Source organism: Sorex fumeus, unplaced genomic scaffold (assembly GCF_029834395.1).
Source record: "Sorex fumeus unplaced genomic scaffold, SorFum_2.1 ptg000153l, whole genome shotgun sequence".
Classification (NCBI taxonomy): domain Eukaryota; kingdom Metazoa; phylum Chordata; class Mammalia; order Eulipotyphla; family Soricidae; genus Sorex; species Sorex fumeus.
This window is the reverse complement of record NW_026606210.1, coordinates 479,954-493,304: the sequence shown is the minus strand read 5'-3', so window position 1 is coordinate 493,304 and position 13,351 is coordinate 479,954. Positions and strand designations below refer to the sequence as shown.

Genomic DNA, 13,351 nt, shown 5'->3' with positions numbered 1-13,351 from the left:
AGGGTCTCCGAGTGTGCACAGCCCCTTCCCCCCAGCAGCTGTCCTCGGACACACTCCAGCTGACCCGCCATCTGGCCTTCTGCTGCGCCCGGCATTGCTCCCTTCCTGCCTCTCATTCTTCCCTCCTCTTGTTGCTGCTGAGGTGATGACGGGGTCACACACACTTGGCCATGATGCCTGCACACAGCCACCTCCAGGGGCTATGGGGCGCTCACTCGAGTGCAGCAGATCCTCACCTTGCAGTGCTCCAGAGTCGCATGAAGCCTCCAGAAGTTCCCACAGCACGTGGGAATCCCAGGGGGCAGACTCGGAGCTTCACGTGTAAGCTGCTGTTGGCTACCAAACTCCAGCCCCATCTCATTGTCTCGATCACATTTACCAGTTCCCTTGTCTGGGACAGACATTGCTCCCTCGGACCCCTTCTCAACACCCTTGGCCTCTGTCCCCACTTGCTGCCTGCTGGCAACCCCATGTCAAACTCCTTGACGTGGGAAGCCATCCAACAGGTGTGCAGCTTCCTCGGTACTCACTAATACCACAAGGAGATTCAGACAAATAATGCATCGGATGACGTGGGACTCTCGCCACCCGGACAGCCCCTGCTTTTAGCAAAGGCTGGTGACTCCCGAAGGGGGCTTGGTGGCAGGTTTGAGTCCGCTCCAGCTCTTGGCACAGTTGAGCCGCCTGGCACCCCGACCCTCAGCTGGCACCTGCACACGTGTATGACCCCAAGTACCAGCAGGCCAGGGAGGAGCAGAGAGGGGCTGTAACTCCCTGTCCATTCCATATTTCCAACGCAGACATATGAAAGCAGCCTCATGTCCAGGGGGAAATAAGGAGCGACTGGCTGTCTGGGAAGGACCATCAGCTTCACTCTACCCTTGACCCTCAGCAGAACAGCTCACACCCAGCAGTGCTCAGGGGTTACTCCAGGCTCTGCTCAGGAGTGCTCCTTGGTGGTATTCAGGACATGCACTACCAGGATAAAACCAGGGCTGCCCCTCTAATCTGGTGGGCTTAGGTGTCCGGTTTCCAGCCCAGAAAGTGACCACATAGAAGAAAGCGAGAAAGTATGGCACATTTAGAAGAGTCTAAGCTGTCCCCAAGAAAAGGTGGTGGGGAGCGGAGTGATAATACAGTGGGGAGGGCATTTGCCTTGCACACGGCCGACCCTGGTTTGATCCCCAGCATCCCATATGGTCCCCCGAGCACCGCCAGGAGTGATTCCTGAGTGCAGAGCCAGGAGCAACCCCTGAGCATCGCCGGGTGTGACCCAAAAAGAAAAAAAGAAAAAGAAGAGAAAAAGGCAGTGGTAGGTCAACCAGACCGACATCCTGGAGAGTTTTAAAGATGCTCCAGGAGGGGCTGGAGCAATAGCACGGTGGGTAGGGTGTTTGCCTTGCACACGGCCAACCCGGGTTCGATTTCCGGCATCGCATATGGTCCCCCGAGCACCTCCAGGGATAATTCCTGGGTGCAGAGCCAGGAGTAACCTCTGTGCATTGCCAGGTGTCACCCAAAAAGGAAAAAAGAAAAGATGCTCCAAGAATTAAAGGGAAATAAAAAAAAGTATAAGCAACATGGAAATCTTGATTAAAAAAAAAAAAGGAAAGAGGAATTGGTAGCTGGAAACTACAATTTCTGAGATGGAAATTTTACTAAGAGCACCCAGAGGCAAATTCCGGCAGGAAGAACCAACAAAGTCGCGGCTAGGAGGGCAAAACTATCTGCGATGAATAAAAAACAGGCTGACCGAAGAAGAGCCCGGGGAACCTGCCAGTGCTCGAGCACCAGGCCGGCCAGGCGTGTCGGGAGAGGAGGGAGGAGGAAACAAGGGGGTGTGTGTGTGTGTGATGATATAACGGGCAAGAAAAACCTCCACGTTTGATAGACATGAACACAAACGTCCAAGCAGACACACTGAACCGCAAGTGAAACGGGTGCACCTGGAGACACTCGGAGGCTGCTGAGACAAACCTTGAAGGCATGAGAGAACCATCACATCCACGGGCGCCTCAGGTGACCAACCCTAGTCATCAGAAGCGTGGGGGCCCGAAGACAATGGCTGGAGTGATGGCCCTGAAGGGAGGGCACTGCCTTGCACCTGCCCAGCCTGATTGGAGCCCCGGCGTCCCATATGGCCCTCCAAACCCTGCCGGGAGTGCTCCCTGAGTGCACAGCCAGGATCAGAGTAAGCCCTGAGCACTGCTGGGGGTGGGCCCAAAATGAAAACGGGAAAAAAACCCACAAACGCAGCTAGTAAGAAAACACGGAGTCGTTTATTCACAAGCTCCTGGGCATGTCCACACCCTCCCCTCTCGTCACGGGCAGGTCCTGCTGCCAGGGTTGTGGTGCATCCGCTCACGTGGCCCCGGGGGCACAAACAGCGTCCCTCGCACCCCACGTGCCTCCCTGGCCCGCAAGGCTGCGCTGCCCGTCCTGGCGAGCAGTGTGGTCGTGGGGCGGGCGGACATGCAGCCCGGGGCCCTGCCGGGGCGACCGCAGGTTCGTGGGAAGCTGCCACTCGCCCTCAGGAAGGCTCGGGGCGCCTCTCGAGAAGCACCAGCTTCCTCTGCAGGTTGACGTCGAAGGGAGGCAGTTTGGTGAGGTTCAGGGTCACCCCGCTTGTCCCCGAGATGCTGGCCAGGACCTGGTGCGTGTCCCGGTACAGGGCCAGGTGCGCGGGCACCGCCTCCATGAGGATGTGCGTGTAGTCCAGCATGCGCCCCTCCCCGGGCCGCACGTCCTCCCTCTTCTCATACCTGCGGGCAGAGGGCAAGCTGGCACCCGCGCCAGGGACCCCCGGCCGCCCTGCCCCGCAGCCCTGGACTCTACCTCCAGCCGCTGTTGACTTCCAGAAACCTCGACACGCCCGTCTGCGCCGCTGCCCCGTCGATGTGCAGGACGACATCTGCGGCACACGCGGCAGCAGCACCGTCAGGACCACGGCAGCCTCTGCCGGGGAAGCCCAACACCCCTGCCCCCGCGCCACCACTACCTGCGTGCAGGGGCACCAGCTCGTGCAGCCGCTGCATGGCCACGCCGCCAGGGTAGTTGAAGTGAGACACGTACAGGGCGGTGGCTGAGTATGCGGCGTTCACCGCCAGGTGTGCGACCACGAGCAAGGAGCTTGCCCCGTAGAGCCACGACTTCCTGGAGTTATTCAGCCTGGAGAGTGCGACAGACAGCAGTTGATGGGAGTGAGCAGCACCGGAGTGGGCCCTGGGACATCCCCCTCCCTGGCCCACTGGGCAGCCACGCCCGAACCTGCTCAGGCCCGCCTTACTTCCTGGGGCTTGAGATCACACCTCCCTGGGGTCTGCCCTGGGCACTGAAAGCCTGGGAGAAGCTGCTCCCTCCCGACCCTGGTGTCCCGAACACACACACACACACACACACACACAGATGCACGTGTACCACTGAACCTGCTCGCTCCAGGGCTGGAAGCCAGATGCGGGCCCCTCGCTCAGTCCTCCCATCAGGAGCACTCCCACCCTTCACTGGCAACCCCAAACCAGGACCCCACAGTCCCGCCTCCGCCCACCTGCTGCTGTCACCAGGCACCAGGGGACACTCAGGCCCACCTCCTGTTCCTGGAAGGTGTCCAACCCCCTCCGCCCCACCCCCCCGAACTGAGCCAGTCACCCGCATCAGTGCCCCCCACCCCCGCGCGGAGCTCGCCTTCGGGAACGAGGGTCCCCGCCAGCCCCTGCAGGCATTACACATAAGCGCAGCCCCTGGCGGCCACGACGTTGAGCACCGGGAACGTGTAGAGGATGAAGCGCAGCTCCTTGTGCGGGAGGAGGGAGTAGAGCGCCACGAAGCCCAGGGAGGCCAGCAGCAGCGGCCACGTCCTCCGGTCCACGGCGCCCAGCGGCACGAAGAGCAGGCTGCAGCCCAGGCCCCGGGGCAGGGCCGAGTAGAAGTACCACAGCGGAGGGGAGGTCTGGGGGCGCAGGCTAAGGAAGCCACGAGCCGGGCCCAGGGGGTGCTCCCCTCCCCCATTCCCACTGGGAAACCAGCCCTGGGGCGGGCGGGCGGTGGGATTCTCTTCCCTGGCATCCCACATGGTCCCCTGAGCCCCTCCAAGAGTCGTCTGAGCTCAGAGGCAGGAGTAAGCCCTAAGCACCACTCGAGGCAACCCGGAAACCAAAGATAAAGCTGGCATGGAAAACCGCTCCGAAGGAGGAAACGGTCCTAGAAGCGGCTGGCAGAGACCACCCGGGTTCCCGGGACCGGCCTCCCCACAGCCCCGGGACATGGGCGCAGCTGCTCCAGGAGCAGGTGGAGGCTGGACAGGGCAGACCGCGGGAGGAGGGGGCCATGTGCCTGGGGTCACACGCATGTCTCAGGGCCCCAGCCAGGCCCCGGGGCAGGAGCGTGGAGGATACTCCCCAGTTGGCACTCTTGTTGAGGACGGTGTTGTACCAGAGCACTGTTCCTTCCGGCCACAGGAGGCTGCGCCAGAAATAGGAGTCCACCGCGACGGTCAGGGCTGGGGGGGAAGCAGGGCCTCAGGGTGGGGCCACACCCACGCCGCCCACCCCCTCCGTTTCCTGCCCCGAGCCCGGCCGTCGCACTCACCCAGGCAGCAGACGCCGGCCGGCACGGCGCAGCGCAGGGCCCGGGTCACCGTCAGCCGCCCCGCCAGCAGCGCCAGGAGCGCCAGCAGCCCCAGGAACAGGCTCAGCTCGGCCCTGAACACCAGGACGGCGCAGGCCGAGAGCCAGATGAAGCGTGTCCAGCGGCCCTGCAGCCAGGCCACGAGCGCCAGCAGGACTGCAAGACGCGGCGGTTAGAAAGGGGGACCCCCGTGTCGGCCCCCGTGTCCCACCGCAACCGCCATGCGCCTGCCCCCGTCCCGGCCCCCAGCCCGCCGCGTACCCATGGGCAGCGCCAACACGTTGGGGAGTGTCCTCGTGCAGTAGAACATCAGGTGGAACTGTGTGGCCGTCACCCAGCAGAAGACAGTGGCCACTGTGGCCCCGAGCTGCCGTCTCACTTCTTTCTGCAGGGCCCAGAGGCTGAGGAGCACGCCCAGGCCGAGCACAGCTCTGACTGAGGGGAGCGAGGTGCATGAGCGGGGTGGGGCCCCCAGACCGGCCTTGCCCATTTCTGCTTGTCCTGGGGTGCCAGCTACAATGTGCACGGCACAGGCTGCCACGGAGCCACAGCCCAGGGCCAAGCAGGTGGCTCTGGTCGGCACCTGTCAGCCAGCGGCCAGGCTGGACAGCACCGACCCCCAGCCCAGCCTCTCTGCCATGTGGTCGAGGTCGAGGCAGGACGGCCCCGGGGCAGGCCGTCAGGCTGCAGAATGTGGGGGACAGGGACAGGCCCAGGGCTGATGCAAGGCCCTGCCACACGGCTGTGACCTTTCTGGGCGAGGCGCAGGGAGGAGCCCTGCCACGCCCCCGTCCGGGCCCCCTGCCCCCCAGAGTCAAGTGAGGGCATACGGCCACCGCCACACAGGGGAGCCCGTGGGCACCAAACCCAGAGCCGAGCCACTTTCTCCTTAGAAATGGGGCTCTTAAGCCAGGGGCTCCTGGAGATGCGGCCCTGAGAAGGGGTGGGGCGTGTACACGTGTCCACCCTGGCGTGGCCCCAGCTCGGGGGTGGGGGGGCACCCCCACCCCCAGGGCCCGGCCGCTGGGTGCCCTCCTGCCCCGGGCCAGCACCGCGGAAAGGCGCCTCACCTACGAGCTGGGAATAGAACTTGGACGCATCCATCAGGGACAGCAAGCCGACCACGGGGCTGGACAGTGCCGCCACCAGCAAGGGCCCGAGGAACGTGCGGGGCACCACGCCAGGGAACTCGTGGTGGTCGTACTGCAAGGAGACAGGCGGGTGTCCCGGGGGGTGGCCGCCGGCAGAGGGGCCCGGTCCGGCCTGACGTGGGGCGGGGCTCACCTGCTCCACGGCCAGGCGGTGGTACAGCAGGTCGTGTGTGGCCTGCAGGCTGAAGCTCTCCTCCACCTTGGTGTAGGGGCAGGCCAGCAGGTGCACCCCGGCCGCCGCCAGCAGCAGCAGCAGCAGCAGCAGTGGCTGCCCGCCCGCCCCCCTCCTGCCGGCGGCTCTGCGCCTGGCCGACATGTCCGATGGGAACACAGGCTCCGGGAGGGAGGTGCGGCCAGGGGCTGGGGGGGTCAGGGAGACCCTGGGCCGGGCTGGATCTGGAACACAGAACGGGGTGCTCAGAGGAGGCTGGGAGCAGCCCCAACACTCCCAGCACCACGGCAGGCTCCAGGGTGACAAGACTCCCGTCCCCCGCGGTCACTGGGCGTCGCGGGGAGCAGCAAGACCCCCCAGCCACCCGCTCTGGGGCACGATCCCCGCTTGGGCTGAGAGGGCGCGGGGCGAGCAGGACAGCAGAGTCCCTCTGGCTCGCCTGCCCGGGTGCTATGGGCATTTCCCGGGTGCAGCTGCCCTGTGGCCAGCTGGAGGTGGGCGCTACGGGCATTTCCCCACGCGGGGACGCCTGAAAACCAGAGGACCCGGGGACATGCTCGGGGTGCCGGGCGGGATCCAAATCCAACGACTGTGACGGCGCAGAGGAAACCCCCGGCCAGCAGGGCCCGTGGACAGGGGCTGACCGCCACCTGCCAGTGCTGGGTGGCCCCGGGACGTGGGGGCAGCGCGCTCCGGCTGCCCGCTGGCCCTGCCGGCCCTGCCGGCCCCGCTGGCCGCTGACCCCGCTGCCCTGCCGGCCCTGCCGGCCCCACTGGCCCCGCTGACCCCGCCGGCCCCTGCAATCGTGGGTCGCTGTCAGAACGTCGGGTGGTGCCGCTGCACCTGCGGGGCCCGGCGGGCCGAGCGTGGGGACCCCACGGCGGCTGCTGCAGAGCGGACCCCCCGCTGGACACGCGGCCCGCCCCGCCCGCCCGGCGACCCCCGGAGCCCCGGCCACGGCGGCGCGCGCTGACCTCGCCGGCCCCGGCGCCGTCCCTCGCTCGCTCGCAGCCCGCGGCCGGAAGCGGAACCGCAGGGCCGGAAGCGGGGCGCGCGCCCGCCCTCACCTAGCATGGCCGCCGGAGCGCGGCCGCCCTCGCCGCGAGGCCGCCCCTGCCCGGAGTAGAGATGGCCGCGGGGGCGGGGCTCGCGGGAGGAGGCGGGGCTCGCGGGAGGAGGCGGGGCGAGAGGGACCCCGCGGGCGCTGACTCGGGGCCCTCCTATTGGTCTGTTTCGTGGCGGCCGGCGATTGGGCCACCTGGAGACGGGGCGGCTCCTGCCGGCCAATGGCGGGGCCGGGGCTGGCGGCGGGCGGGGCCAAGCCCGGCGCCGTCAAGTAGCCCCGCGAACGGCCGGCGCGCGGAGGGTGCGGCCGCGGGCCGAGCTCGGCCGCTGTCGCCGCTGTCGCCGTCGCCGTCGCCGCTGTCGCTGCTGTCGCCGGAGCCCGCGCCCCGCCATGGGCCCGCCGGCCGGAGCCGCGCTGGGGCTGCTGCTGCTGCTGCTGCCGCCGCCGTCCCGCCCCGCGGACACGACGCCCACGCGCTGCCAGACGTGCCGGGCGCTGGTGGACAAGTTCGGCCAGGTGGGCCGGGGCTCGGGGGGCTGGTGGGCCGGGGCTCGGGGGGCTGGTGGGCCGGGGGCTCGGGGAGTCCGGGTGGGCCGGGGGCTGGGGGTCCGGGTGGGCCGGGGGCTCGGGGAGTCCGGGTGGGCCGGGGCTCGGGGGGCTGGTGGGCCGGGGGCTCGGGGGGCAGGTGGGCCGGGGGCTCAGGGAGTCCGGGTGGGCCGGGGGCTCGGGGGGCAGGTGGGCCGGGGGCTGGGGGGACAGGTGGACCGGGGGCTCGGGGAGTCCGGGTGGGCCGGGGGCTGGGGCGGCCGGGTGGGCCGGGGGTTCTGGGGGCTGGGTGGGGGGGTAGGTGGGGGCTGAGAGGGCTGCTGGTTGGGGAGGGAAGGGCTGGGGGGGACAGGTGGGCCAGGGTCTCGGGGGTCAGTTGGGGGGGGGCTCGGGGGGCTGGTGGGCCGGGGGCTCGGGGAGTCCGGGTGGGCCGGGGGCTGGGGGGGCCAGGTGGGCCAAGGGGTGGGGGGCAGGTGGGCTGGGGGCTCGGGGAGTCCGGGTGGGCGGGGGGCTGGGGGGGCCGGGTGGGCTGGGGGCTCGGGGAGTCCGGGTGGGCCGGGGGCTCGGGGGGCAGGTTGGCCGGGGGCTGGGGGGGACAGGTGGGCCGGGGGCTCGGGGAGTCCATGTGGGCCGGGGGCTGGGGGGGCCAGGTGGGCCAAGGGGTGGGGGGCAGGTGGGCTTGGGGCTCGGGGAGTCCATGTGGGCCGGGGGCTGGGGGGGCCAGGTGGGCCAAGGGGTGGGGGGCAGGTGGCTTGGGGGCTCGGGGAGTCCAGGTGGGCTGGGGGCTCGGGGGGCAGGTGGGCGGGGGGCAGGTTAGTGTGGTGGCAGCCCCCCACCGCGTGCTGAGCCCGACTCCCCCACTCGCAGGGCTTGGCCAGAACAGCCAACAAGAATTTCGGCGGCGGGAACACGGCGTGGGAGGAGAAGACCCTCTCCAAGTACGAGTTCAGGTGAGGCCGAGGGGGGGCCCTGCCCGCCCGCCTGCCCTCCTGCCCCCCCCCCCGCCCCGGCCGGGCGTGACCGGCCCTGTGCCACTTCAGCGAGGTCCGCCTGCTGGAGATCCTGGAGGGGCTGTGCGGGTCCAGCGACTTCGAGTGCAACGCCATGCTGGAGGAGAACGAGGAGCAGCTGGAGCGCTGGTGGCTGCGGCTGTGAGTCCCGGACCCCGACCCGAACCCCCGACCCCCGACTCTGACTCCCGACCTCGGACCCCTGACCCTGAACTCTGACCCCCGATCTCGGACCCCAGCCCCCCCAACTCGGACCCCCTGACCTTGGACCCCGACCTCAGACCCCGGACCCCCGACCTTGGACCCCCAACCCTGGACCCCCGGCCCCAACCCCGGACCCTGACCCCAGACCCCCAAACCCGGACCCTGACCCCGGACCCCCGACCCTGAACCCCCAACCCCAGACCCTGACCCCGGACCCCCGACCCTGGACCCTGACCCCGGACCCCCGACCCTGGACCCCCGACCCCGGACCCTGACCCCGGACCCCCGACCCTGGACCCTGACCCCGGACCCCCGACCCTGGACCCCCAACCCCAGACCCTGACCCCGGACCCCGGACCCTGACCCCAGACCCCCAACCCCGGACCCCCGCCCCGCACGCCCGTGGCTAACCGCGCCTCTCGGTCCCCAGGCAGAAGCAGCACCCCGACCTGCTGGAGTGGTTCTGTGTGCAAACGCTGAGGGTCTGCTGCTCCCCAGGAACCTACGGGCCGCTCTGCCAGGGTACGTGCTCCCGGGAGCATCAGGCCCCGCGGTCACTCTCTGAGGTCACCTCTGGGCGCCGGGGCCTCGGAGCCGCCCACCCCACCCCTGCTGGCCTTCAGGGAGGCCCTTCCTGCCTGGTCCGCGGATGGGGCCCCTGGAGCCCAGGAGGCTCGGGGTCACCGGCCAAAGGCCCCCCCACTGGCCAGAGCTGCCGCCTGCCCCCCTGCTCCTGGCTGTGGTGCTTGGGGGGGGGGGGGTCGTGCTGGCGTGCCCACAGCTCTCCCACACACACACACACACACACACACACACGGGGTCCCCGGTGGCCCCCAGACCCCTGCGGTTCCTCAGGCCAAAGGGGTCGGGGCCAGGGCTGGCCTTCCCGCGGTCTTGCTCTGAGCTGGACGCCCGTCCCGCAGAGTGCCCCGGGGGCGCCCAGAGGCCCTGCAGCGGGAACGGCCGCTGCAGCGGGGACGGCAGCCGCCAGGGGGACGGGTCCTGCCAGTGCCACGTGGGCTACACGGGGGAGCTCTGCCTCGACTGCATCGACGGCTACTTCAGCTCCCTGCGGAACCGGACGCACAGCGTCTGCACAGGTACCCGCCCCCCCCCCCCAGCCTCCCCTCCCCGGGCGCCTCCCGCCCTCCACACGTCCTGCCGGGCCGCCCCGCTCGCTGTCACTCCAGGGCCAGGTGCAGTGATGGGCACCAGCTCACGGGACGCAGGCGACAGGCGACGCCAGGTCCGGAGGCCGGGCCTCCACCGTCCAGCTCGGGGCCTGCGCTGGCCAGGCTGTCAGTAGGGCCCAGGGCCACCACGCCTTCCCGGCGTCCTCCGACTTCACAGGAACCAGGCGTTTGCTCAGCACTAGGCCAGTGTCCGTGCAAAGAGGCTAGCAGCCGTGTCCAGTCCCCTCCAGGCTAACAGCCGTGTCCTCCGCGGCCTCTTCAGCGAGGGACTCCAGGGGCGAGTCTGTCCTGGGCACGGTGGGCTGCCCGGATGCCCCCCGGGGAAGAGCGCCTTCTGGCCGACGGGGACGCGTCTCCTGCTGCCGCCCTTCCTGGCCTCTCCCTGGGGTCTGTTCCGGGTCGGGGACGCCGTGACTGCAGCCGCCTCACGGGCCCCCGCGCTGTCCCGCAGGCTGTGACGAATCGTGTAAGACCTGCACGGGCCCCAGCAACCGGGACTGCGGCCAGTGTGAAGTGGGCTGGGAGCGCCGGGACCAAGCCTGCCTGGGTGAGGGGCGCGCGCGGGAGGGGTGTGGCGTGAGAGGCGGGTGCGGGCTGTCCTCCGTGGTTGCGTTTTGTTGTGTGGCCACACCTGGCAGTGCTCAGGGGCCCCTGGGGGCTGCCAGAGACCGAACCCCTGTTGGCCACGAGCAGGACAAGCACCTGCCACTGTGCCGTCCCTTCGGCCCTGCCCCACCTCACGCCCCCACACGGAGGGTTGCCTGGTCTAGACGCCCGCACAGCCTCACCCCTGGGCGCCCTCCTGGCCTCGGGTGCCCTGCGTTCCCCCTGTGCTTCCTGAGGGGGCGGCAGGAGAGCCGGGAGTGAACCGGCCCCCCGTGTCCCTCGCGGCTCCGGGGCCTCACTGGCCACTCTGTGTTCCAGACGTGGACGAGTGTGCGGCCGAGACGCCCCCGTGCAACCAGAGCCAGTACTGCGAGAACGTCAGCGGGTCCTACACGTGCGAAGGTGTGGCCCCAGGGACGGCCCCCGAGGCCTGCCCAGCTCACGGCAAGGCGGGGCGCAGGCCCCCCACCGAAGAACAGGCCAGAAGCTCCAGGCGAGGAGCCCGTCGTTGCCTCTGGGGGTCTCGGTGGCGCGGGGCCCCCTGGTCCGTCCCCAGCCCGGTTCCCTCCTCTTCCCGGAACCCACCGTGCGGCCGCCCGGGCCCCTGCGCTCCCCCCGAGGTGGGGTCTCCGCACGCCGGCCTCGGGGTCCGCTCCGACACGTGCCCCTCTTGCTCCTAGACTGTGACCCCGCCTGTGTGGGCTGCACGGGGCGGGGCCCCCGAGCACTGTCTCGAGTGCGTCTCCGGCTACGCCAAGGAGGGCGGCAAGTGCACAGGTCAGTGTGGGCGCCCCCATGGGCGAGCCCCCGCCGGGCGCACGCGGCTGCCGCCCCCCGCGTGACCGGCGCCTGTTGCAGACGTGGACGAGTGCTCGCTGGCGGAGAAGGCTTGTCGCCGGAAGGACGAGAACTGCTACAACACCCCCGGGAGCTTCGTCTGCGTGTGCCCGGAAGGCTTCGAGGACACGGAGGATGCCTGCGTGCCCACCCCTGGGGCGGCGGCGGCAGCGGCAGGTGAGGGGCCCGAGGGGGCGGGGGCGCGGCCAGGGCACCCGGTGGGTGGCCACAACCTGTCCCTGGCCCACCCCGCTGCCTCGGCTCATTCTGGCGTCTGACAAGGACGTGGGGGGTCAGCTGGGCCGGGGGTCCCTTCCCCGCTGATGGGGCCTCCCGCACCCCAGAAGGACAGCAGGAAGTGGGGGTCCAGAAAGGGGCAGGGCCGAGTGGCCGCAGACAAGACGCTGCCGCCCTGCACCTCGGAGCAGCAGAGGGGGCGGAGTGTGTCAGGCCAGGGAAGGCGGGGTCCGGGCCAGAGCGTGGATGGCTGTGGGGGTGCCCCAGCCACGCGGCCCGAGGAAGCCCGCAGCCCACGCCCTGCTTCCCGACAGAAACCCCAGGAGAGAGCCCGCCCCCGCCAGCCCCCCGGGAAGAGCTGTGACCGCCCGTCCCCTAAGTTATTGCCTGGGCTGGGAAGCCGCCTCCGCCCGCGACATCTCCTGCCCGCCCGCGCCCGGCCATCCGGCAGATCGTCTATTTTGATACTGTTCTTTATAATAAAAGCGAGCGCTGCAGGACCCCTCCAGAGCGCGCGGTGTCTCGGGGGCGGGGGGAGGGAGCACTGCGGGTTTGACTGGGCCCCCCCACCACCCTCCCCAGGACACCTGCCTGGCCTGGTGCCGGGGACTGGCCTCTGCGCCAGCCACCAGGTGGCACTGTCAGCCCAGGTGGTTCCGGAGTCTCTGACCACCAGGGGGCAGCCCCCGCCCGCAGGGACCCTGCCCGGCTGGCCTGCCAGGCTGGGGCCCTGGAACTGGACAGGGCAGCGGGGATGGGCGTCCCCCCACACAGGTGTGGAGGCTCAGGAGGCTGGTGCGGGGGAGACCCCAGCCTGGGTGCTCACTGGGCACCTGTGGCCAGCAGGGGGCGATGTGTCCACGGGCCAGGACTCAGAGCCGCAGGTGCCCAGTGCCAGCCAGGTGTGGGCGGCAGGGCCGAGTCCAGGGGCCCCGCAGCTCTGCTCTGACCCCAGCGACTGCCCTTTCAGTCACCGGGGGCCGCGAGGGTGGGGGCCGGCTGCAGACACCCTTCCGGGGCCCCGCGACACACCACCTGCTCTTGGACGGTCACCTCCCTCCAGGCCCAGCCGTGGGGTCCCTGTCCCCGGGCCAACCCCCCCCCCCCGGCCTTCCTTTGCTGTCCACGGCTCCACCAGCCCTGCACCCCAGTGCCCCTGAGCCCTGCGGCCTCCCCGGGTGGGGCAGCCTGGCTGCGCCGTGAGGGGGCGAGGGACAGGGACCCCCCGTGGGTTGGAGCCGCTCCCAGCCCTGCCCTGTGGCCAGTGGGTGTGGCATGCGGTGGCTCCGGCCTGGACCCTGGCCAGGGCTCCTGGCCCAGCAGGTGCCGTGGGCAGTGGCCGCTGACGCCAGCCGGGGCAGCCGCGTAGGGACATCGCGTCAGTCTGCGGGGGCGGGGCTGGCGCCCTTCCAGCTGGGGGTGTGTCAGGAGGGGCACCGCGGGACACCCCCACCCGGGGCCGTCCAGGTGGCTGCACATGCGTCCCGCCCAGGCTCCTCGATCCTGGCACAGAGGGAGGGTGTCCACAGCGGCCCCCCCTCCTGGCCCCAGACCAAAGCCTTGACAGATACTGGCCCACCGCCTTCCTGCCCTTGGCTCCCGGACCCCAGCCACCCCCAGACCCCAGGGCTGCCCCGTCCAGCCCCTCCCGGTCCGCCCCCACCGAGCAGCCTGGCCACAGCCTAGGGGACCCCCACCTGAGAGGT

The 13,351-nt window shown here is 69.8% G+C and overlaps 2 protein-coding genes across 2 annotated transcripts; one reads left to right on the top strand and one right to left on the bottom strand.

The window, feature by feature from the left end:
- Nucleotides 1-2,277: 2,277 nt before the first annotated feature.
- ALG12 (ALG12 alpha-1,6-mannosyltransferase) lies at nt 2,278-6,962 on the bottom strand. The gene is made up of 10 exons (XM_056107105.1): nt 6,921-6,962; nt 5,908-6,170; nt 5,694-5,826; nt 4,885-5,058; nt 4,585-4,779; nt 4,392-4,495; nt 3,723-3,946; nt 2,999-3,168; nt 2,836-2,911; nt 2,278-2,762 (listed from the first exon to the last, which is right to left on the bottom strand). The coding sequence occupies exons 2-10, from the start codon at nt 6,088-6,090 to the stop codon at nt 2,531-2,533; spliced, it is 1,491 nt and encodes a 496-aa protein (XP_055963080.1). The 5' UTR covers nt 6,091-6,170; nt 6,921-6,962; the 3' UTR covers nt 2,278-2,530.
- Nucleotides 6,963-7,290: 328 nt separating this feature from the next.
- Nucleotides 7,291-12,116, top strand: CRELD2 (cysteine rich with EGF like domains 2). The gene is given in 11 exon segments (XM_056107108.1): nt 7,291-7,528; nt 8,426-8,508; nt 8,599-8,709; nt 9,203-9,294; nt 9,696-9,872; nt 10,417-10,512; nt 10,890-10,973; nt 11,252-11,289; nt 11,291-11,348; nt 11,430-11,585; nt 11,960-12,116. Coding segments are annotated over 11 exon segments (1,071 nt in total). The 5' UTR covers nt 7,291-7,402; the 3' UTR covers nt 12,010-12,116.
- Nucleotides 12,117-13,351: the final 1,235 nt, after the last annotated feature.